This window comes from Danio rerio, chromosome 6 (genome assembly GCF_049306965.1).
Source record: "Danio rerio strain Tuebingen ecotype United States chromosome 6, GRCz12tu, whole genome shotgun sequence".
Lineage (NCBI taxonomy): Eukaryota > Metazoa > Chordata > Actinopteri > Cypriniformes > Danionidae > Danio > Danio rerio.
The window spans coordinates 36,178,363-36,204,355 of NC_133181.1; the positions used below are offsets into that span (position 1 = coordinate 36,178,363).

Below are 25,993 nucleotides of genomic sequence, written 5' to 3' on the forward strand. Positions count from 1 at the left end.
AAACAATCTGATGGGTATTTTGAGCTGAAATTTACAGACATTCTGAACACACCAAAGTCTAATCACACATCTTGTAAAAGGGGTAAAATAGGAGCCCTTTTAGTGTGAAATTAAGAGAAGCTTTCCCTCACATCCAAAAGCACATTCTGAGGAAAGTCCTGTGTAGCTCTGTTGTGTGCTTGTGCTGGTTATTCAAATACTTGTTCAGGAAAAGCACCCGTACAAGGAGTTTCACCCTTGCTTAAGCTTAGCAAAACTAGTTACTAATACTCTTCGTTACATCCAAATCTTATTTTAAAACCTGGCCCAAAGAGTCCAACTCTTTAACAGTGCAAATAAATCAGAATGCAAGAGCAGTAAACCACTCTTTAAACAAACCAAAATCCCTGAAACAATGGATCCAAACAAAACAATGGATCTACAGGTGTAAAAAGGCTGTTCTCCTCAACCCTCCTCGCTCTCCATCTCACTACGGCCTGCGATCCACTAGAGAATGAAGATGCACCGATGACCCGCCGTGTCCCTTTCTCTCACCCCTCCCCCACTCTGACAGGAAGCCGGAGCCACTGATGGATTGCCGACTCAGTCTGTCTCTGACACCCGCTCTACATGACCGGGTAAATTCATTCCACTCCTGCCTCTCTCTACACGGCCGCCCATCCCAGCATCCCCTGCCTGACAGCCAGCCTAATGGGGGGACCAGGCCAAATGGATTTGAGAAGAAAAGCGAAGGGGGAGCAGGGCCCCAGGGGGCAATAATTCTCCCCTTTTTCAGAATTTATTTTCCCCAGTCCTCTCACTTTTTCCACTTCCAAGTTTTCTCTAAGAAATGAAAAGGAAGGAGAGGTTTCACTGCCTATTGATTCAATTTAAATGTGACAAGTTTGGACGCCGCCGCATGAATCATTGCATGCTATTTGCGAGCACGAGCCACATGCTGAACGTTAACCTTCTAGACTGACTCGGGCGAACTAGATAATAGGATACGTAATAAATGCTTTCATCAGTTCGATCTGATATTAGATGTTAGCAATTAGTTTTACCTGCTTATAGTGTGGCATAGAAGAATGGCAGGTGGAAGCTGCATTATAGGCTAATTGCTCTCTCTGGTACCACGCGCCACATTTAATGAGCCTTTTTCGGTGTGATGAATGTGCATGCACACCCATAACCTGTACAGTGTGCTGACTTGATGTTGCCTGCCAGGCAAATAGTGTGAAAGTTCAGTTGCTGAGAGCCATAAATTAGCCCGTGGAGAAGAGAAATAGAGCGGGGTATTGGGATTTCAGCTCTACTAATGCTGTGTGCCAAGGAAATGGTGAAGGAAATGAAAGGAAAGCCTGTGGATTTTGATAGAAGGTAAACAGATCGTGAGTAAACCGTGGTTGTGGGTCATTAGAAAGACCTAAACTTAATATAGGCCTAATCAGATTATTTAGCATGTGAACCGGAATTATTCAAAAGGTAATAGGTTGATTCAGATAAGTGGCCCAGGTCATACCATCTACATTTAGCTACATTTAATTATTTGACAGACGCTTTTATCCACTGCAGTTTACAAAGGAGGACAATAGTAGGCTAATCACTGCAACAAAATAAAAAGGCTACTTTGCCAAATCTCAGTCTAATAGCCTACAAGCAATGATATATTGTCATGTTCAAGAAACCAGTCTGAGATGATTCGCGCTTTCTGACATTGCGTGTTATCCTGCTGGAGGTAGCCATCAGAAGACGGGTAACACTGTGGTCATAAAGAGATAGACATGGTTAGCAACAATACTCGGGTAGGCTGTGGTGTTGACACAATGCTCAATTGGTATTAATGCCAAGAAAATATTCCCCACACCATTACACCACCACCCTGAACTATTGAAACATCTTGTTGACGCCAAATTCTAACCCATACCATCCGAATGTCGCAGCAGAAATTGAGACTCATCAGACCAGGCAAAGTTTTTTCCAATCTTCTATTGTCCAATATTGGTGTATAAACAGATACATTTGCACAGAGAACCATTCCCGCACATTAGAGATCTGCGCGGGACCGAATTTTGAATCCCGCTCCCGCCCGCACCCGCCAGGTTTTAGCCCGAACCCGACCGCTCCCGCTTATATTAAGAATTTATTGTCCCGCTGCCCGACCCGCCCCGTTTTCTGCCCGCCGCGCCCGATCCCCCTAAAGAGCGGGGGAGAACAAAACCGAAAATCCCCCAGCTATATAGTCCAGACAGCCAAGCTGTCTGTATAAACACACACACACACACAGCACCAAGCACACACACACAGACCGATCTCTCTCTCTCATATGCGCGCGCACTAACACACACACAAGTACCAAGCAGACACACAGGCGTTTGCTGTTATATCAACTCAAATGCTTATAATACCATGTATCAAGTACCAATGTAATACAAAAAGGTTTTATATAAAGGTATATAAATACTGAGTCGCGCCAGCTCAGGGCCGCAGCGCACCTGGCCCGGAATCAGGCAGTGAGTCCACAAGCATCCGGAGTCCGGCAGCCGGAGCCGGGCTGAGTGGTAAGTCTCCGGCAGGCGAGAATCTAGCCGGAACTGGCCCGAGTGTATTTTGCTATCTGGGAAAGCTCTCTCTCTCTCTCTCTCATTCGCGCGCACACTAACATACACACACACAAGCACCAAGCGCACACACACAGGCAAAGCTCGCTTGCTCTCTCTCTCTCATTCGCATAGCAATATCCGCGATTTTGCTAGACAGCGCGCTCCCGTCCCAAAATAAACCCGTTACCGACCGCTCCCGCGATTTATTCGGAAATTTATTCCCGCGCCGCAGAAATCTGGTCGGGTCCTGGTTGGGTCCGCGGGAATGCAGACCTCAACCGCACACCTCCTGGTGTGAATCCCGTTTTTTTATATGCACGACGATAAAATATGCACCATCCAAGTGTGACAGTCTATTTATGTTACTTATAAGGCAGGGAGGAAAGGCTTCATAACATTAATTCTGGGACTTGAGTCAAGTCTATCAAACCTTAGAGATGGTTGTGCGTGAAAATCCCAGTAGATCAGCAGTTTCTGAAATACTCAGACCAGCCCGTCTGGCACCAACAACCATGTCACATTCAAAGTCACTTAAATCACCTTTCTTCCCCATTCTGATGCTCGGTTGGAACTGCAGCAGATCATCTTGACCCTGTCCACATGTCTACATGCATTGAGTTTATATATTTATATACGGCTGTAGCTCTCTAGTAGCACTCATCCTTATTATTATGGATTAAATGATAAAACAGAGATTGCCACACACATTGCATTAGGTTACAAAACAATCACTCCAAACCCCTTTTTACCTTATACAGGTTCTTTATGGATCTTGAATCTGATGAGAAAGTTGTAAATGATGGCAGGGCAGAGTCCAATTATCCTCTATGGTGGGCAGCTTTTAAGAAAGCCAGCTAACCTTTTACCCCCTTGTCTTTGCCTGTGGGCATTCAGCTCTTGAACATACGCTCTGTGAATCCTGAAAGAACACACATACACACCAGAATGTTACAGGCTTCATTATTGCCATCTTGTCAATGCCCAGCTCTGGCATGCTGTGCTTATTAACATGGTGTATCCATCTTGCTTGTACTGTCTTCTACATTCATTAAGGCAATGAATTCCCTAAAACAAGCTCATGACAGGTGGGTGAGCAAACACCTAAAAAAAAACTATTCATTAGGGATCCATTTAACATGCTTAAATCAAGAGAAATGAACCTAAGAGTGAATTCATCAGTTTTAAAAGATAAAATACGTCGTTATGTCCTTATTAAGCATGCTTCCTTTGCCCCATTTAACAGATTTAAATTAAACTGCATCACAGAAAAGGTCACACTTGCATGGTAGGAATGTTTCTTTTTTTTTTTTTAAGAATGTCCATAATGTGTTTGCTAAGCACAATAATTAGATTCGAAGGCAAAATTATTAGGCCTCCTGTGAAATTTGAATTCTTTTACATAATAATTGTACGTAATTGTGATAACTTTCTTTAGTCTTTGCCGTGATGACAGTCCACAAAATGTTTTACTAATATTATGCAAAACTAGTATTCAGCTTAAAGAGCAGTTTAAACAATAATAATAAAAAAAATTATTGGGGGTAATCAGTTTTTTCGGCTGGCAGCTAGCTCTCTGTCACATGGTCGCCCACTGAAGCTAAGCAGGGATGCACTTAGTACCTGGATGTGAGACCACACAGGAAAGCAAGGATGCTGCCGGAAGTGGTGTTAGTGAGACCTGCAGAGGGTGCTCAATCTGTGGTCTGTGTGGGTCCTAACGCCACAGTATACCGATGAGGACTCTATACTGCTCAGTGATCGCAGTCTTTTGGATAATAAACCAAGGTCCTGACTCGCTATGGTCGTTAAAAATCACAGGATGTCCTTCGAAAATCCAGTTCATTTGGATATTATGTACACAGAGGTAGCACCAGCCTTCACATACTCGACTGAATAAAAAAAAGATTTCGGGAGAATTCAGAATGCATCAACACTTAACACTTTTTTTTTCCAAATGAAAGTGTTTCACAAGGTTATAGTAGTTTTGGATTTTTCAGTAGTTTTAGTTTTATTTCGTTGTGACTTTTTGTTTTCAAATTCAGTAAGTTTAAACAGTTATAAGTCCCAGTGTTAGTTTTTTGAGGTACAGTAGACTTACTAGTTTTCATTAGTTTTTATATTTTAAAATTGCTTAATTTTTATTTATTTATTTTTGCTGTTTTTTGTAAATTAGGATATTTGTTAGGTGCAAGATTTAAAATCATCAGAATAAACAGTGGCGGATTTAGGCATGGACAATATGGACAATCGCACAGGGCGGCATTTTGCGGGGGCAGGCAGTACGGAGAGATGGTGCAAAGCAAAAACAAAAAAGTTAAAATCATACAGTATGTCGCCCAGTAAGGACATTTTCTATCATTTTAGTTAGTTTCAGTATACACAATACAGTTTTAGTTAGTTCTAGTTTTTTATTTTTCATCCAGTTAATGAAAATATTTTTTTTATTTTATTTCTAGTTTTCGTTAACTAATAACCTTGGTGTGTCATGCCAGTTACAGAATCAAACTATAAAAGCCAATTCAGAAGTAAATGCACAATATCAATTACTCAAGGATAAATCTAAGAGTACAGATGAAAATCCAAATTATACAGCTTGAGTTGAACTTGAGAGTTCTTCACTACAGGCCGGTCTGGATACAGACGCGATTCTCTTTAAATACCCTATAAGAGCAATGATGGTTGTTTTGCTAAAGTTAACCAGCGACTAAAAGATTTACTCATCTGTTGGGATTTAATCAAAAGTTATAACAAATATTGAACAAAACCTCGTTACCTGTCACAACTGAGTATTTATCATTACCAGAGGGGAAGGAAAGTTCAGGAAAGAGGGCAAGAATATGTTTAAGAAAGTCCTCAGATTCCAGAGTTGTTGTTTTTATTTTTTATTACATGGCACTTTTAAATCTGAGTAAAATCCATCCCTTCACAGGTAAACTGAGTTGTCAGACATAAGGCAGGAATCCAAGCAACAGAAGACTAGTGTTTAAACTAGCTTGAAGTGTGTCAGTGAATAAAAACAAACCACAAGTTCAGTTACTTAAAAAAAATCTTTATTATTCATAAGGTAGGATTAACAACAAACATGCGTCTTACCACAATATAAAATTGCAAGATATTGCACTGGTTTAACTAGCAGGTTTTTTTCTTTGCCCATTTCTTTTCACTTTAATCTGTACAACCACATATAGTCCTGGACACATCGACAGTGTCCTATATCCATAACACCCCCAGATCTCCATCGAATCCTTTTCAACTGAGTGTCAAATCTTAAAACACACATAATATTGAGTCATTGTTCCATCTACGCGTCATGTCTAAGGCAGTGGCCATTGCACACCAAATAACTCCAATTCTTTTCATATTAAAGACACTCAGAACACTAGATTTAAAAATATTTACACAAAAGTGATCCATCATGGATGTTAGAGGGTGGTGGTTGGTCATAAGACTATATGTGTGTTTAAAGTGGGTAAATGTGTGCTCCATAGGTTTTCATTCATAAAGAGCCGAGCTGAACCACAGGTGAGAGGTGACGGGTGAATTTGCTCAAGACGGTGTGCAAGATTACATTTCACTAGTGCGCGCATGGTGGCGCATGTGGCTGCAGGACATTGATGGATGACCACCGCAGGCATTCTGACACCCGACTTATTCACACCTTGACAAACAGCCCTACCATTATCATCGTCATCCCTATCACGTACACGAGAAGGCAGTTAGCGCTCACTTTCACAGCCCACGACTTTAGAAAAGGGAGCTGAGGTGAATTTAACACATTTAGAGTACAAATGTGCTGCAGGAAATTGCTGTTTTCTTTTTATTCTGATTAAAGGAACATTCACCTTTTTCATTTTACAACTCCCCTAGAGTTAAGTAGTCGAGCTTTGCAATTTTTAATCAATTCAGGCTTTAGCAGCAGGCACTTTTAGCTTAGCTTAGCATAAATCATTGAATCAAATTAGACCATTAGCATGTTCCTCAAAATAATAAAGGAGTTTTGATAAGCAGGTGACTACCCAGATACACTGAAAAAAATTATCTATAATTAATTTAATTAGACAAATTCAATTTAAACAAATTCTATTTAGTAATGTTCGACCTAATTTGTTTGTTTAAATTCAACCCAAATAAATTGTTTACAACCGCTTAAATCCAAGGAATCATCTCTGAATCATTTTTTTTTTCAGTGTAGGTAACAGTGCTGCATATCATGGTGTCCGCTGTTGCTGCAAAAGTTCCTTGATCATTACTTTGAATGAATGTATAGTTCATAGCCTTTCTATTTTCCGTTGGACATTATAAACAATATAATTACACAAGAGTCAAAATTAGAAAGTTGCTAATGGTCTAATCTAATCGAATGATTTATGCTAAGCTAAGCTAAAAGTGCTTCCGCATGGGCCAGAGCTTGGCTGAATGACTTCAAAAATGGTCAAACTTAGCTGTTTAGGGACTCATTAAAGGAGCTTTTTAACAACAAAGTGGAGTGTTCCTTTAAAAGCAAAATGGGTAAATGAGACGCATTAATGAGTACATGTAAATCAGGAGGAACAAAAACCTAGGCTTGTCAAGTGAACAATTCTTTACACCCTGTTAAATCTTATAATAAATGCATTGTCTTCCCTCATCTAAGCTACAAAATGTGCCGTAGCACTCGCACTACATAATACATTATTTAGACATAACGCACTAGTGTGAAGTTTACAAATGTTCCCGCATGTAAACATTTAAGGGCAGTTTCTATGAGCCCTTCGATTTTCAAGTGGAGATTTAGGTTTTCTGGGTTTGAAAATGGGAACTTTGGAGTGGAATTCAGTTGCAGGTCATCTGTTGTTGGGCGTAACGGTGTTGCTTAATGAATTTGTGTCATTTGTGTCATTTGTGTCTCTGCCACTGGGATGTAACACTGATCAATGCCTAGCAAACAATTTTGTGTTTAATAGACATCTAATAGACATCCAAACAGATAGTTTGGCTAAAAAAACAAGGTTAAACTTGGGCTGTCAGTGAAAATCTAATAGACAGCTAAGTATAGCCTAAAACTAGACCAGTCATCAAATAGACAGACCTTATAAGTGTAGTCATTCATTTCTGTTTATTTGACGACCAGTTTTGGCCTATTCTTAGGCGATTTTCACAAACAGCCCAAATTTAGACTTGTTTTAGACAAGACGACCATGTTTAGACGTCTATTAGACATCTCTTAAAAGCAAAAAATGTTTGCTGGGGGTTCTCCACACACAACACGGAAAATACTGCAGTATATTAAACCTGACAGCCCACAGATGCATTTCAACTTCATCCAAATGCCATTTCCGTTACAAGTGCAGTTATCTCCACGGTTCATAGTGCCCAGTTTAGTTAGGTTCATCAGGAATTAAGCTTCAGGCGGCAATGCTATCAACAGCTCCATTCCCTAAAGAAGTGTAAATGTGCAAGACATCCATTCACATTTCATATGGACAAAACATGAATTAGGTTATAGTGTAACTGTACATACCATCATCATGTGACGTCAGTCATAAAGCCCAAACTAAAAACACTTGAGCAAAGACACGGAAGTAGTATTGGAAATAGACGTTTTTGATCTTAAAGAACGGGCAAGTGTTGAATTTAAAACAATACACACAAATCAAACGGTAAACTGAGCAGAAACACAACAGAGACTATTGGCTTTGATTAAAAATGCAAAATGTGGTTAAAACAAAGTTCCACAGGTTAGACTTTCAATACATTATGGTGTTAACACAGTTTTATGTCAAGAGAATATGACAACGTACCACAGTCTCACTTACTGGTCAAACCCCTCAAGACCCCAAACCAAGTCTGGGATCTAATTGGATACTGTATTTATTGGTTTTCATATTAGTGACACACAAAATAAAAAAAGAGTTTGTGCAAATACATTAAAAGGGCTGAATCAGACAGAGCTGATATGGCCAATGTAGGACACCAATCAAATACACACTCCCATTGTTTAGGGCATAAAACAATTAAAGAACAGACTTTTTTAAATATGCATTATATAAGAACACACACACACACACACACACACACTCAACCATGCTTCTGTACACAGGCATTCACACACACACTCCAGACACAAGTCTGCTGAAATAAAAACAACGAGGCAAACAGATATACAGAGACATCAGCAAATTGGTCCAGATATTAAAATGAGGGAAAATAAAATATGCAATCCGAGTAAGGAATAAAATGGTCCTTTCGAAATGTTTAACAATAGATGAAACTGAAACTGAAAAGGTAAAACTGTGTAGCTTGTAGCTACATCACTTTAGTGAGATGTGAATGATGGCCAAAGTTCACATAAAGAGTAATTCCAAATCATTTTTAACAACATCTTTGAATTCCGAGCACTGAGCAACATGTAAAGATGTCGTTTGTGCACTTAATGGCCGTCATTCTCCCAATTTACAGCAGCGATACCAATGTCAGTTTCAGTCTCAACATTGGTGATGGCTGTGAACATTTCAAGTTGATTTTCATAGACTTACATCTCAGCTTATCAACACAACTGAAAGCTGAGATGAGTGCAAGTGGAAAAAAAATGGAAACAGTTTGGTTTTCTTATACTACAGGTGTGATGCAATCAACTGTGTGTTTGTATAAATTGCTCCAGATACGCTACTCTTATTGCTGCAATATGTCTTCTTCCAAAGATGAATAGGCAGAAAGAAATACAAGTGAAAGTGTGAGGTGGAGCTTTAAGGCACAACTATACCTACTACAATAAAAGATTCTTAAAGTAACATAAAGACAATATGAAGAGGTAATACACTGTTATAGTGGATGTGGTTGCGCTCTCTCTCTCTCTCTCTCTCTCTCTCTTTCTCTCAGAGGGCAGAACTACACATTATTTCTAGTTTTTGTGGCTGCTGAGAAAAAAAATTGTTAAAAAGGAAAAGCAAGAAAAGCAAAACAAAAAAATAACACAGCCTCAATTATTTATGAATGGCAGAGCATAAAACCTTCTGAAATAAAGCTGTTGGGCTCGCCTGTAAACATCATCTCTCTTCCACAATCTTTTCACAGGGATATTGACATTAAGCAACACAACAGCCTTGCGTTACAATATGTATTTGTCTGTTAATAGGCATGTTCAATTAAAGCTGGGTCTTCTGCAAGGCTGCTACGTTGTCTTGTTGGATTTATCTCGTGACGTAGTGGAACTGGGCTTTGCCTGCTGGGTCTGTGATTGTGCTTCAGACCTAGGCCTTGATGTGGTGCCACTTTGCAGAGTTCCTGACCTATCCTGATGCTCTTCCCTAGCTTGAGGGATTGGAGAAGTTTGTCTTTTGAAAGTCCCTGGGACCTCTAAAGGTCTCTGAGAAGTTGAGGCTGGCTCAGATTTGGATGATGTTTGTTTAGATGGAGATTCAGTCAGTCGTGGAGACTGGGAGCCCGAAGCAGCAGATGGACTCAATTGGTCAGGAGAATCAGGGTGCTCCAGGCGACATTCTTTTATCTTTGGGTGGGTGGCATCTGCCTGGGTACGCTGGTCCTTTGTTCGTTCCATGGTCTCTTTAGTACCTGGGATATTGAGCTTGACAGGTCCAAGCACACTCTTGGCCACAGTGGCGAGCTGAGACACAACTTTATCCATTCCACTTTCAGAGGCAGTGGATGCAGAGGTGGTAGCAGCGGCGGCAGAGGCAGCAGCAGCAGCTGCAGCCTGTCTGCGATTGTCAGCCTCCTTCATCTCCTTAGTGATTCCTCCTGTTGGGGTAGTCGCAACTGGGGTATCCCTGGCTACTCCAGAAGTAGTGCTAGAATCAGTTCTACCACTGGTTTTTGACCTTGGCTCAGACATTTTTGGGGTCCTCCGGGGATCCAATGGAGGTGTGGTGGGCTTGACAAATGGGTCTTTACTAACAGAGGTAAAGGCGCTGCCTTGGGTGGAAAAGGTACTAGACAGAGGACTGGGTTGATGTGGAGAAGGTCTGGACTGAATGTCTTGTGCCTGTGACTGTTTTTTCGAATCATCAATTATCGTTGAACTTGAGTCTTTAACAGAGGTTATTGGTTTCTGTTCTGGGGGTTTAACTGCAGCTTGCGCTGGTTGTGAGGTTGAAGTTTGTGTCTGAGATTGAGTGGTACTTTGGTTTTGTATCTGCAGTCCTCTGATGAGCTGAGGTGAGCATGGCGGTGCAACTGTTGAAGGAAAAAGTCCCAGTGTTGGTGGAGCCGCTGGCCCCATTCTGATGGTATGGGGAGAGGCCATTACAGTTGTAGGCCTCAAGACATGGCTAGGAGGAGCATAGCAAGTTCTGCGCCCATCTTGGCTGTCTTCCGACCCTTCGTCTGTCTCATCTTCAGATGAATCCACTTCATGGATGGCATCCTGCTTTTGAAGAGATTCGCGGCGTTCAGCACGTATGGCAGACAGCTTGTCTTTCAATTTACTCTTTCCAGGAACAAGTCCCAGAGTTCCTGTTCCAGACTCGGGACCTTCTTGCCTGCCCAGTTTACGCACTGAACTTTTCTGCAGGCTTCCCTTTTCTGCAGGAGACACTCTTCCTCCCATAAGAGTCTCACTGGCTGACTCTTGCAGGCTCTGTAGACTAGGGTCTCGCTGCAGCATCTCTTTTTTAAACTCTGAATGTGAGGTATCAAGACTGTGTTTGCGGCTGGCACCAACTGGAAGCTTTTTATCAGCAGCCGAAGAGGGAGAAGGAGAGGAGGATGAAGAAGAAAGAGAGGCGGCGAGTTTCTCTGCGGACTGGACTCGTTTGAGCAGAGGAGAGCGAGGAGGGTCTGCACTCTTTGGCCGAGATATCTGTCTTACTAATGGAGGTGAAGAGTGCAGTTTGACAGGAAAAGACTGGCCTATTGAAGAAGTGATGAGCCCGTGGCTTGGCAGGGGAGAAGGGGAACGCTGGGGAGAAGTGCTCTGTGGAGTGGGCGATGGTGTACGGGCCAGAGGGGATAAAGGGATGTTGCCTGCAGACTTCCGGCGGGGGGATCGGTACTGGCGCTGCAGCTTGGGGGCCAGACCATGCAAGGAGCTGGGTCTGATCTGGCCAGAGCTGGCAGGAGAGTTTGGCACACTGGAGCTAGGCGAGCTACTTTGGGATGAGTTTCCACCAACTGTATTAGGAAAAAAGAAGGTTCAAGGTTACATATTAATACTACCAAAAATAATGAGCAAAATGATATGCATGATCTCACGGGGAACTAATATTAAGTAAAAAAAAAAAAAATCAATGATTATAATATCTGACATGGCAGTATGTGTATTGAAGTAACATTGGCTTGTATATTCTATATTACATTTAAACAATGTTTGCCAGTCTTACTGATTTTGTGAAATAAAAACAAAGGCTTCACCTGAGTGGGCGGAGTCAGGTGTTGAACGACAGCCCTGTGTGGGTGAACGAGGTGACATGTGTGTAGGAGAGCCTGGGACGCTCTCACCAGAAGAGACCGAGCGATTCAGAGAGGACAGGCTGCGACTGGTGTGAAGAAGGGTCGCCTGTTTGGTGATCTTACGGAAGAGGGAATTCCTCTTCTTACTGAAGTGGATAAATTAGATACAAACCATTACTGGAACAGCAAACATATTTAAAGGAACTGAAATGGAAAACATTTGTGTGGAATATAGGTGTAATTTAAATTATGCTATATGTTAAACTTCACCTGTCTTGTCCTTCTCTAGTTTTGGTTCTTTTGTTGCGACGGGCCATTTTGGACTTGTAGCTAGTTTTGCGAGCAGGACCAACCTTAATTGATGTATTTTCAAAGGGTGTAGCAGAGATGGACACCTTACTGCCACTCTGGAACAGAAAAAATAAAAATGAATCTTAATATCAATATCAGCAAAAAGGCTCATAAGAACTTGGCTACAAATGTACCTTAAGAATGAGCTCAACAACTTCTGTGTGCACAAGTCCATGGACAGGCTCTCCGTTAACATGTGTGATGAGATCTCCCTCTCTCAGTCCAGCCTCATGAGCAGGTCCTCCATCCTCCACATGCTGCAAAGACATATTTTAAATGTTGTAACGCTACAAATTGCTGTATTTACAAACTGTATTTTTCGACAATAACTACATTCACCCAGTACTACTCACCCAGACCATGTGATGGACAGTATATATGTCTGTGTCTCCCATGTAAACCCGGATTGCACGTAAAGTAAAACCATATTTCTTTCCAGCTCGATGGATGATTATGGCAGGTTTAACACTACAGACAGCTGGGGAAAGGTCACGGCTGGGCGAGGAGTCACGTGATGAGGGGTTCGAAGAGAGAGAGTGAGGCGACATGGGACTGGCCAGTGGAGAAGCACCATGGTGATCTAAAAAACAAGAAGTTAGCTCACTTCACACATTTCTTCTGAATATATAAAGGCAGCAAATCCAATCAAGTGACTGTGATGTTAACTAGATGATTGTGTCATGTTCCCAATCATGTGGACAGTAGATCTAAGATTCAAAAGGTTGATATAGGATCATGTCTTACATTGTAAAATCATGATGGTCAATCATATACTGTACACTTACCAGCAGGGATCATGAGTGACAGGGTTGTTGCTGAAGCTGATTTGATGACTTTGCTAAGTGGACGTGATGTGTGTTTATCTGTATCTCCTGAAAGCAGTCTGTGGCGAGCTCTTCGAGCCGCCAAATCACTGATGGCTCTTGGAGTGGAGTTTTCAGAAACTTCAGCACTATAGCGAGAAGCACGATCTAACACATCACCAGAACTACCAGCTGAAATCACACACAAAAACAACCATATAAATATACAGAAAAATTTCAACTATCAAAATTATCAATTACGGTGTTATTTTAAACAATAATAATACGCTTTTTTTTTTTAAATCCCTTTATGTGAGATTTGTACATCTCATTAAAACATTTCAAACAATTTCCAGTTAAATCTAGAACCTATACCATATGCCAGAGTCTAATTCAGCAAGACTCACGTGTGAGTGTGGACTGGCTGATTTGACTGGAAGTGGATCCTGGCGTGGTGGGCGATTCATCCAGCCTGAGCTCTCTCTCTACAGGGAGCTCTGGTATGGCCTGAGGCAGATCATCCCCTCGAGGGCCTCTCACAGGGGTCTTCCTGCTCCCCACACAGCTATCCTCTTCACTGGATATGGCGAAGCGAGGCATTTCAATGATGGCCGAGCAGCAGCGGCGACGAACAGTCAGAGGTGGACTCGAGTCACTCTCGGTGTGAGAAGACTCGGAAACAGAGAGACGCTTTCTGAGACTGCAAAAGACCAAACATGTTCAATATATCATGCTTGACAAAAACAGTGGTACATATTTAATTTTTTTTTTTTATTGGAATCGTTTCTGGTGTTGCACTCACATTTCAGGTGAGCCCACCAACCAGCTTCGGTCTCTGGACTTTAGGCCACTTAGACTGTCGATCCGCTCTCCTCCCTCTTCACTCAGACTGCGCTTAGTAGGAGGAGGGGTGCGTTTCTCCTCATGCAAGGAAAGACGCTCCATACTACTATACACCTGAAAGAGGGAGATCAACAACTAAATATAAAGAGAACGAAAATATATACAGTTCAAAGTAGAAAAAGTTGAACTTTGGGGGAAAATGTGAACTGTTGTAGGATCTAGATTAAATTCATTAGATTCATTTTGACATTTCCATAAATGTACCAAATTAAGATGCATTTTATTATTTCGATTTATTTTGGCCACCTTCTGTCCCATTTATGCGCCAGCCCTTCATTCGTACATCTGCCTATTTTACAGCTGTGGGAAAGGTTTAGCCTGATTTATGATTTATAGTTATTTGTTTAAATCAGATGTAATTTTTATTTAATTCTTTTCAACTGCTAATGCAATTTCTTCTAAATTGCAACTACTTTTTTACATAAGGAAAACAAGTGTCATGTTTAATTGTGTATTTATATTAATTTTTATACAAGGAAAACACTTGTTCTTCTGTATATTTATTGAATATTTTGTATAGGGAGACGTCGATCAGGATTTTCTCAGCCGATAACAAGTACAGATTCCTTGTCTTGGTGATCGTCAATACGGAGTACCGATTCTAATGCGTCAAGCTTTATAATGCATTAAGCACATTTTCCCTCTAAGTACGAACCTTAAGAGAAGATCTTGCCTTACCTAAGAATAAGAATTAAATATGTTGCATATAAAACCTTAAACATACCTCTTATAACCATTTAGGTGTAAACATGTCATAGCCAGAAGCAGCTTTACAGAAAATAATTAATTCTTTCATTTTACTTTGGCTTTGTCCCTTATTTAACAGAGGTCGCCACAGTGGTATGAACAACCACAGAAAATAATATAACAGATATAAAAAACAAACAATGCAATTTGGAAACATTGCAAATAATAAAAGAAAAATTCAGCATGTCTCAATCAAGAACAGGTTTGTAGCACACATTTGATGCATAAGAATTCAAAATGCACACCTATAAATCTAATACTTCTATACTAAAAGGAAATAAGCCTGTAAACTACCGTTTATTGCTGTAAGTATATTACAAGAAGTTATATTATAAAGTATTAGTTTTATCTATCTAATATTTCCAGCCAGCTTCTGGTGAACTTGCAATAGTCAAAAAACTTGAATGTAGAAAGGCCTAAATACATGCAAGACCATTCAAATATTTAGCTTTTCTCCAACTATTGACAGCAGATCATTCAATGAGAGAGGAAGATGTGCACTCATGATATCTTTACTGCTCTATTCATTTAACCTAAGAAATGTAATGCTTAAAACATCACTTTGCCTCTCTCGATCTGTTCTCTTGCTCATTCACTCTCGTCGCCATGATTTCCAATTATTTTAACTAATTCTGGGGATCACAGAGCTACTATGAATTTGCGGGAGAGACCTGCGGAGCTTACGGGAGAAGTCATAAGGTTGGATAAGACGCTAGATAGGGGCAATCGCTCTGCTCGCGTCATAGCAGCTCAAAACACTGGATGTACATTGGCTGCACAGAGAACATCACTCACACGAGTTGCGCCAATAGACAGGTCGCACCGCATTGGTATATTTTTTAGTTTATGTGATGCGAGCACAGCAAACGCTCATGCCTCCAAACATTATTTACCTCCTTACGTGTTGTGGCTGCTGTAGGCTATGTATAATATAAAGGAGGACATGTGTGTCTTCCTTTGCTTGTAAGCTCATTAACAAACCCCTGCTATTGGTTTACGAGAACGCCCAGATTGGCGAGTACTGATCGAGTCATTAAATGTGATTATCGTCCAAAATTGATCTTCGGCTGATCAATCGGGCATCCTTAATTTTATACTATTCAGTTTCTGTTGTGTTGAGTTAACATGCATTTGTAAAATCCACCTTGCTGAATCGTGGCGAACAGGAGGAGAACTGACGGATCTCCAAATGGTCGTCATCATTTGTGTCATCTTCTTCCTCTGAGTCCACATGATGATAACGATCTGAGCGTGCTAAAGAGTGAAAAAGAGAGAGAGAGATCTTAGATTGTGTTTTCCAGACTGTATGCACGAGTGGTATTTATTTGCATTGCAGGTAAAGAAAAAAGTCTTATCATAAATTTCACTCTAGTATCTTCTGCCTGAAGACGTACTGTCAAAGTAGCTAGTGTCATCCTCCGACTCCAGCTGAGGAATGAACTCAGCCTTCTGCCTCAGGAGGCTGTTCCAGTCCAGATCAGTAAAGAAGCGGTGCTGTTTTACCTCAAACGCACTCCCTGTTAGACATAAAAAGAGAAGATTTCTTTAAATATTTCTTAGCGAGCAATGATGTAGCATTATATAAAAAAAACAAAGACTTCCCAAGATTTTCTGATGAGGTTTATTTATATACTATTAATCATAATAGCCAAGTTACTCCTCTAATTGTCTTCCAGGGAATACATTAAGAAGTCAGCATCTGTGCAAGTAAGAGTAAATGTGCAAGAGGACCTGTCCCAAGACGCTCTAGAGGGTTTTGCCGAAGAAGTTTGGAGATGAGATCTTGAGCATCCGGAGGCAAAGCTTCATCACCTTCTGGCCAGATTATCTCATCTGTTGAACAAAACATACATAACCACATTTCCCAGAGGACTGTTAGGTCAGATCAGACTTCAGAGTACTATTGTATCCCAGATAACTCAAAGACAAGCAAGATTACAGGTTAGTACATACAGTTGAAGTCAGAACTATTAGCCCCCTTGAATTATTAGGCCCCCTGTTTATTTTTTCCCCAATTTCTGTTTAACGGAGAGAAGATTTTTTTTTTAATCATATTTCTAACCATAATACTTTTAATAATTCATTTCTAAAAATGTATTTTTTCTATCTTTGTCATGATGACAGTAAATAATATTTTACAAGATATTTTTCAAGACACTTCTATACAGCCTAAAGTGACATTTAAAAGCTTGACTGAGTTAATTAGGTTAACTAGGCAGGATAGGGTAATTAGGCAAGTTATTGTATAACAATGGTTCGTTCTGTGGACTATCAAAAAATATATAGTTTAAAGGGGCTAATAATTTTGACCTTAAAATGTTTTTTTTTTTTTTTTTTTTAAGTAAAAACTGCTTTTATTCTAGCCGAAATAAAACTAATACGAATTTCTTCATTACAAAAAATATTATCAGATATACTTTGAAAATTTCCTTGCTCTGTTAAACATAAATTGGAAAAAAAAAAAAAAAAAAAAAATATATATATATATATATATATATATATATATATATATATATATAAATTAAATACTGTCCATATCAGTTTTGATAAATTATACTGCATTCTGTATCAGTTAAAAAGGTTGAACACCCACACCAAGTTTATTATATGGTTTATGATCCTTAAATATTTTTACTGTTTCTTTGCAGAAAACTGACCACTGATGACTTGTCCAAACAGTTCTTCAGGTGTATCTCCAAAGAAAGGAGCACAGCCCACCAGAAACTCATACAAGATGACTCCCATGGCCCACCAGTCAACTGGTTTTCCATAACCCTGTCGCAGAATAACCTCAGGAGCAATGTATTCAGGAGTACCACACACCTAAGAGAGAAAGAGAGAATATTGTCCTTGTATTAAAAAAAAGAAAAGAATAAACGAAAGAGAAGAAAATATATAGTCTAACAGGTCACTTCTACCTGTTTGTCCAAGAATTCTCGAGTATCTTTTTCAATGTGGCCCTCATACAGATTAGTTGTTAAGCTCATTAAACCAATCTTGGACAGGCCAAAGTCAGTCAGTTTGACGTGTCCCATTGAGGTAATCAGGAGACTGCAGAAAACAGACATTTTGTTCTTTAGTCGGTATTTGAGGACCATTTATCCATTAAAAAGAATTGCTGTATAAACCAAAGCAAACTAAATTGACAGAAAGTCAACTGCAAACAAGCTGGTTTCCTTACTTGTCAGGTTTGAGGTCTCTGTGCACAATACCATAGTTGTGAAGGTATTCCAATGCAAGAACGGTTTCAGCAAAGTACATGCGTGCCATATCCACAGGCAGAGCTCCAATGTGCTTCAGGAGAGTGGCACAATCCCCACCTTTAGACATACAAACCAATTCAACTAGAGCATCACTTTGTGGTGTATGCCATACTGAAATCCTCCACAGAACAGTTACATCTTCAAAAGGATGCCATATATCTTACCCTCCACATACTCCATAACCATGCAAAGATGTCTCCTTGTCTCAAAGGAGCAGAACATGCTGACAACAAAAGGGTTTTCTGCAAATGTCAAGATGTCTCTTTCCACAAAGGCCTGCTGGATCTGGTTTCTTAGGATCAGGTTCTGCTTGTTGATCTTCTTCATGGCAAATCGCTGACGGGTCTCTTTATGCCTCACCAGAAACACAGCCCTGAGTGAAAAAAGGTATGTTTTACGCAAATCAGTTTCTTTTTACTCGACTATGAAAAAGCACAGGAGATACAATCGATGATGACATATTATAACTTTTTAGTCCCTCCAGGATTTTGCAAATAAAGATTCAGATTTTTGTTACTAAAAAGACTAACTTTTGTTGCAAAATGTCATAAAATCTGCAGCATTTCTTGTTTTAGTATGAAAATATTCACCAATTTCTTAATTGTTTACCTCCAGAACTATTGATCTCTGTAATTTATAAAGGAAACACTGAGAAACAGAGATAACCCCTAAAGTCTGCTTTATCATTTTTGAAAATGAAACCATTAATATTATTATTATTTGAAAATATATGTTAAGTCTGTGTTGTTTGAAGATTTGAACACACTGATAAAAGATGCAGAGCATGTGTGTCTGAGTGTTAGATTAAGATTAACAGAGTAAGAAAGAAAGAGAGAACGATACGCTCATGATGACAGATGCATTTATAGACCATTTTAAGGGATGTAAACAAAAACAATGGTCCCAACATATTTCCTGTTTGATAAATAATGTTATAATAGCTGTTTTAACATTAAGTTATGACTGAATTGTCTTTTATTACAGTTATAAAATAGTTTAATAATAAGCAGAAAATGTTCATGGGCCAATGACTTCACCGAAATGAAAAGGCCTATACAATGTATAGAAATTTAGCTATTGATGTAACTCACATGGCCTAAACAGGCTTTGAATGTGCATTACGATAATGTCACATGATGCAGATCACACATTGGACAAGAAGTGTGTATTGACAACTCAAGGCTTTGCACGGCAAACAGGCACATTCTATTTGCAAATACTCCAATGTTTTGAATTTAAAACTATGTAGATGGAGCTCTGTGGCATGGCGGAATATTGAACAGTATTCTGACAGCCCCAAAAATAGGAAAATCAGGCTCAATTGAAAACAAATTGCAAGCTCCACCAAATTTGTGACATTTGCTTGATTTTGTGTTAAATTTAGAGATTGTGGAATTGTGAAATCCTGGAGGCTCTGACTCATAATCATTCTTGAGGTTGTGAAATTCTATTGTCTTACCCATAGGCTCCATTACTGATGAGTTTAATGGTCTCGAAGTCTTCCTCGCGAGGTGTTTTAGTCTTGGGCTGCGGTTGAGGCTGAGGTTGGAGTGGCTGTACGGTTGCTCCTCGACTCTGCATGTCAACACAAACACTTGGTCTTAGACGAATGTTATTATGAAAAGGTGACCAAGTCATTTCAGAAGTTTTCTCTATTTGTTTACTCACATCTGTGGAATCTGTCTCTGTCTCTGGTGTTTCAGGGTTACCGCTGTCATAGCTGCTCAGCTGGGCCATTTCTAGAGAGTGAGAACAAATGAAAACAAACAGATGTCTCCATTATTCTAAGTTATTTGGGATTTAGGTGACTCTAGGTATTCTCAACTAAGAATGCAAAATCAATAACTTAATAGCTGCTTCATACTGTACATTCCCCAAAAAAGTGTTTAGATGCCACACTGAACATATATTTGACTGTCCGCTTTAACCTGAATTTCTTTTTTCTTTTTTTGCCTTGGTGTGTCATTTAATTTTTTATGTGTAGCTTAGGGTTTGAATGCTTTCAGAGCAACTGTTTATAGACTCCTACCCTCAAGGGGGTCCCTGGTGAGGCCCAGCTGGCTGATGATGTATCGAGGGATGTCAGACTTGATGCCTTGACCTTCTTTAGCATGACCTTCAGCTGCCTCTAACAGGTGGTAGAACTCCTCCGGGTCAAACTCCTACAAAACATAGGGAGAATTAAGTACATGCGAGATGCTTTCTAGCCTAGAGTTGATCAAAAATCAAACACTTCAGAACAAAAAATGTAAAATAATGATTAATGGATTACTGTTAGAACACCTGTTTCTACAGTTTTATGCTTTTTTAAGAAACACTCCTCATTCTGGCAAGGTAATTTGCAATGATATCACAGATTCTGGTGGTGGAATAGTAGGGCTTGGTGCTGGGAACTATGTTAAAGCGCTGCATAATATCATTGCGCCTGCTTCAGCCATGGTACAGCAGCAAAGTTCTTTGATTATTATGCAATGAGAGTGTAGTTTATAGCCATGTCAGCCTAGAAAACAGCAAAATTTCATTTTTTTTAAAGCCTTAGTACACTATATATATATATATATATATATATATAAAAGAGTCAGGATTTCAATAGGATAATGAGATGCTAATGCTAATCCGCTTCAATGATCTATGCTATGCTAAGCTAAAAGTGCTCCTCTCAGGCTAATCAGCTGAATGGATTCAAAAATGGTACAATTTAACTGTTTAATAGAGGAGTTATAAAAGTGGAGTGTTTCTTTAATCATTTTACAGTGTAAGAGAAGAAGGAAAAAGCCAAACAAACAAAAGGCTCAGTAAGAGCCAAAATGACTGTCATTAATTAAATGAACAGTTTAGAATATTGCTGGCGTGCCTATTCAGGCAGGTTTGTCTCCAGGTGTCACACTGAGGTGTTTTGGATGCATTGTGCGCATATGAAGCAGAACAGGTTAACAGCTCATTTACTCTCTCAGCTGCTGGCCCTCCATCAGTGCTGAGCTGTACTGTGTGTTGTCAAACTACTGAATGCACCAGATTACTCAAAATACACATGTGGCCGTATTCACACAGCCCGGCTGTTCCATTTTGGAGTCTGAGAAACATTTGTGTTTGCATGTAAGCAGTTTTGGGTGGTGTAAAACTATACATTATTTTACAACACATGATATATAAACATCTGGCATAGTTTGTTCAGCAGTACAGTAAATTTAAGCTGCTGTGAGTAAGATTTTGACTCTTCTAAAGCATAAAAAAACCATAATATGTTAGCAGATATTTAAGAAACATGCCAAGTGAACATTCTTGTTTATCTGAAAAACAATGCTGAAGTCAGATATTCTGCTTTGAAAATGGACCTTCTGTGCCGGACTGCTGTCTTTGTTTTGGTTCTTTTAACCCACCCAATGCCACTTTAGCCAATAATATTTCAGCACCCCAGGTTGCCTTAGTGAAAAACCACATCTGGACAGTAGCAGTCTCTGAAATGAGATGCATATTAAGAGTTCCACATGAAGTTATTAATTAGCAAATAATATTACGAGCGTAAACATTAGGCGAGCAGGTTACATTGTAACCTTGTGTAACCTCAAAACACGCTACATGACGAGATTTGCAGTGCACTAGACAAAACACGACAGAAATTTAAAAACAGCCTTTCAAAAGTACCGAATATGCACGCACTCACAAAATGGTAAGTTTTATAATCTAGTTAATACATATTAAACCTCTTCAATGTTATTATATGTACATGCTGAGTCACTGTGCTGGTTTGCATTATTTCACAGTTCTAAAGTTCAACTTCAAATGGTTTATTTTTAAGATCCGAGGTTAACTATCTGCTGCTGCTTTCAGTAGTATGGCAATAAATGTCAGGTAAAATGGAATTCAAACTCACATTGTTAGCTTTTAATACTGAATAAAGCACATGAGGTGTACCTGAGGTGAGCATTGTCAGCTTTCTGTTGTTCAGCTGCAAGAAACAGAAGCCTTTTCTAATATATCAATTCGAGGTGTTGTTTAGAACAAAAACTCCTTTTAATATGGAAAATATTCCCTCTATCGCATTCTGTTGCTTTTATTTAGGAAACAACTTAAATCAGCCTTTATGCTCGATTGTTAGACTCGCCCCTGTTGGTCAATCTGGCAACCTGCACTTGCATTTGTTTTGAACAAGGAATGTAATACCTAGTTCAACCACTGGGTGTCAAATTTACATACAGCACCTTTAAGTCATTGTGCATTTGTATACTTTGCAATGATAGTCTTGATTTAAAAAGTAGATAACACATAATTACAACTGTACTGAACATGTGCTTTATTAACTACTGAAATGAAAAGCAGTAATCTAAAATCTTGCAAAAAAAAAAAAAAAAAAATGTAAAGAACTCCAGAGTAAATCTATTGAAATATTAGTACTTACCAAACATTCTAGCAGCCGGGCAGGCCGAGCGATGATTATCATCAGCTTTTTAACTAGCTGGGTGACAAATGTCACCTCCCCACTTTCTGAACGCTCATGAGCCTGGCAACAAACAGAAGACCAGCATTGGTTAAGTTGCTTTGTCTGAAAATGAAATTAGTTCCTCAACAATTAATTTAACTCCTTAACAAAATACTAAACATCCACATAAATCTCAACAAATTCACTTAATTCTTTAACTGAGTCAAACAGTACTTTTTGATTTCAATTAGAATTTCGTTAAAAAATAATAATAATAATTAAATAGATAATCAAATTTGAAACAAGTATCAAAATACAAAACGTTTCAAATAAATGACACCCTATTTCATACACCTCATATATTTGAATAAACATTTAATTGTTTCTCAAGCATGAACAGTTTATTTGCTGTAATCTGAATGACAAAAATACATATGAAATAAGTCTGCTTCTCTAAATTTATACCATATAAAGTTATCAACTACTGTAGCTTGTCTTTTTTTTTTTTGTCTTAAGCATATCCCAATGTCTTGGTCCACCATTTTGTATACAATAAAGATGCAGGTAAATCAATTAACAAATTACCTGAATCTATATTTTGCTTTTTCTGCAGAAAAGTCTTTTAGTAACTTTAGTACTTTTAGTAACTAGTTATAGTATGTGTACATAAACTACCTAACCCTACAGTTGAAATTAGCTGAATAGATGTAAAGCACACCGCATTCCATCCTACATGGGTAAACTTGACTAATTTCATTGTAACGAGTGAGACAGAATTTAAATACATTTTTGACACTAGAATAAGAGACAGTTGAAAGCAGTGTGCAGAGACAGTACATAAAAGGTGCAGATAGAGAGAGTACATCAATGGGACAGAAGAGAGCCGTTTAGAGTAGATGGTTAAACAGCCGGCTGACAGTAATAGAGCCATCTCTGACAGACAGCACAGTCACCTCAGGGGATGTCTAATCAGCCTCTGAATTATTTATACAGGTAATGAAACCGCCAGTGAATTGCACATACTCAGGATAATAAAGGGTCTCTGCACAGAGTAAATACACTATAGACAGACAGAAGTAACAGGAGTGAGAAGTAGGATGGTGAAGGGATTAGCACACTTTAAACTATATGAAATGAGATACTCTGCACTCAGCTGCCCATAAGGTCAAGCTTAAGGTCAATAGAAAATTCCCAGGATTCCACGAGAGCCAGACGTCATGGTGACAGCCAGGTCACTCAAATGACCCGCACTTGAGATTGGCTCCTGTGGTTTTTAATGATGCAACCATGGGAGACTGAATGATATAGGCTGGTCACTTTAAAAAGTAAAACTAGTCTGACCTAAAGAAAAATGACCAGTTGAATAAATAAAAGCCCATTAATGAGAATATATATATATATATATACATCCATATTATTATGAGCCAATATAAGTGATTTTGTTTCAATATACAATTTATATTACTTTATATTTTACAAATTATTTTACACATTCAAGTATAATGTTATAGTGCCAATCATTTAAAGTTCTACAGTGCCCAGCATAATTTAGCACACCCCATTTTGAATATGAATATTTTGATCCATTTCTCAGTGATTATAGGCAATGTATTTTGGTGCATTGAAACAAAACAGATTAATGAAACAGATATAATTATTAAAATCAAATTTTATTTACCAAAACAAATATGTAGAAAAGATAACACAATTAAATTCAAGCAAAAATATTGAAAAAGAAATTACACCCTACTAAATTTTAATTATTGATTTTTTTTTTGCTTCTCTTGATTTTTCCTCATTTTTAAATTTGTATGTAAGATTGTTTTATTACATAAATTTGGGTGTACTAGTTTTTGGAATGTTATCGTAAGTTATTTAGCTGGATAAGCTCCAGATTCGGCTTCAGTACTGACTAATCTAATGTATATGCACATATATAATATTGCATAGCGTCCTATAAAAAAATGAATGAATTTAAATGAATTGAAAAGATAGATTTATGAGGGTTGTACTTCTATACTGTATGCTGAGCACTGTATATTTATTTAAGTATAAAGTCAAATAAAATAATTCTTGTTGGTAACAGCATGTCATTTTAACATAAGTGGATCTTTTACAAAATAAGTTTAAAGTGTTATCGACTATAACACTACCAAACAAAAAAACTTTGATTTACAATTTGAATATAAATACAGTAAACTCTAACAGATGAATTATCACCCATTAAAACAGTTTAGCTACAGATCCTGTTTAGATTGTGGGACCACCGGTGTGTCCACAAATCAACATCATAAAACAGCATCTACTGATCACCCTATGATTCCATATGACCTTGATTCCATGCAAACCTGCAAAGTAAAAACAACCAGAAACTCAACTGTTAGATCCACATGGTTTCTGAGTGCGCTCTGCTCCCAGCGCTCTAAAATCTGTTGAAGAACCTCCTCTTCCTCCAGCCGCCTCTGCCATGAGACGCAGGACATCCTCAGCGCGAGCGATGAAGGTGTTAAATGGAGAAGTCTGGAATGCAATTCTGAGCACCTTCTGAAGATGCGATTTATACCGCGATCCCCGTCTGGCCCACCTGTCACCATCGGCTCCCAAACTAAAACAGCCAATTAGCACAGCCTGGATGATGTCATCCCAATTCGCCTGAATGCCAAGTATGGCTACGATGATAGTACGGCGACTGCATGAGATCACGGCGTGTGTGTTTTTGATTCTGGCAAGCAACAGCAACCGGATGGTTAAGGACAACCAACCGAAAGAGGCGAAAACCCGACCTGATCCCTCCTTCCATTCTCACTCCCACCCATTCTTTCTCTTGCTCCCCCCACCCTCCTCTTTGGGTGTCTAGGATACTCATCCGTCACCAGTGGTGGTTACTGGGGTGTGAAATTAAAATCAGGAAGGTGCTGCACCCCCCGTTCCTATACCATACACACACAACAAACACACAGTCGTGTACATTCCTGCACACATGATTTGTGGGGTGAGAATGGGACCTCTGGGAGTCATAACACTGGCCCCTGGTGCTGTGACTGAGCTAATCAAGACATCAGCGACCTGTTTCCTGACTAATGCAGATGTGACAGGTGACCACAGAATGAACGATGGAAAACAAAAGCAGTGACTTGTTTTGATGACATCACCACTTTGGCAGATTTGGATTTATGGATATGGACTCATCTCAATACTCTCGAAATATCAAAATACATAAAATATCCTAAACTTTTTGGCATGGTAGTGTAAGTAAAAAATGTTAATGTTTTTAAAGAAACCTTTTTTTTTCCTGCTCCACAAGGCTGCATTTATTTGATTTAAAAGAAGGTAAGGTACCTGACAAAAATCTTGTCGTCTATCTAAGTTTAGGAACAACAAACAATAATTTGACTTCTAGTTGATCACTTGGTATCAGAAGTGACTTATATGAAAGCCAAAGGCCTCTAGATTACACTTATTTTACCAAAATATAATATGATCATGCTTTGATTTTTAATTATTTAAGTCGGATTGTAACATCTGAATTTGCTGAGA

The 25,993-nt window shown here is 39.1% G+C and overlaps 1 protein-coding gene across 17 annotated transcripts in view; it reads right to left on the reverse strand.

Annotated features, from left to right (window-relative positions):
* Positions 1-8,369: 8,369 nt before the first annotated feature.
* Positions 8,370-25,993, reverse strand: part of mast2 (microtubule associated serine/threonine kinase 2) — a 206,849-nt gene continuing 189,225 nt past the window's right edge. For 16 of the 17 annotated variants that reach the window (XM_073954326.1, XM_001341269.10, XM_073954325.1 and 13 more), the window contains 19 exons: positions 22,436-22,537; positions 20,066-20,198; positions 19,705-19,775; positions 19,496-19,611; positions 18,201-18,409; positions 17,955-18,093; positions 17,692-17,824; positions 17,431-17,596; positions 16,505-16,606; positions 16,168-16,290; positions 15,918-16,027; positions 13,926-14,080; positions 13,531-13,823; positions 13,106-13,315; positions 12,674-12,900; positions 12,455-12,577; positions 12,240-12,376; positions 11,931-12,115; positions 8,370-11,690 (listed from right to left, as the gene is read on the reverse strand). In XM_073954326.1, the coding sequence (XP_073810427.1) occupies positions 9,733-11,690; positions 11,931-12,115; positions 12,240-12,376; positions 12,455-12,577; positions 12,674-12,900; positions 13,106-13,315; positions 13,531-13,823; positions 13,926-14,080; positions 15,918-16,027; positions 16,168-16,290; positions 16,505-16,606; positions 17,431-17,596; positions 17,692-17,824; positions 17,955-18,093; positions 18,201-18,409; positions 19,496-19,611; positions 19,705-19,775; positions 20,066-20,198; positions 22,436-22,537 (4,692 nt within the window). In that variant the 3' untranslated portion in view covers positions 8,370-9,732. Of the gene's footprint in view, positions 11,691-11,930; positions 12,116-12,239; positions 12,377-12,454; positions 12,578-12,673; positions 12,901-13,105; positions 13,316-13,530; positions 13,824-13,925; positions 14,081-15,917; positions 16,028-16,167; positions 16,291-16,504; positions 16,607-17,430; positions 17,597-17,691; positions 17,825-17,954; positions 18,094-18,200; positions 18,410-19,495; positions 19,612-19,704; positions 19,776-20,065; positions 20,199-22,435; positions 22,538-24,834; positions 25,181-25,993 lie in introns of those variants that run through there. The other variant, XM_021477182.3, reaches the window with a different exon arrangement.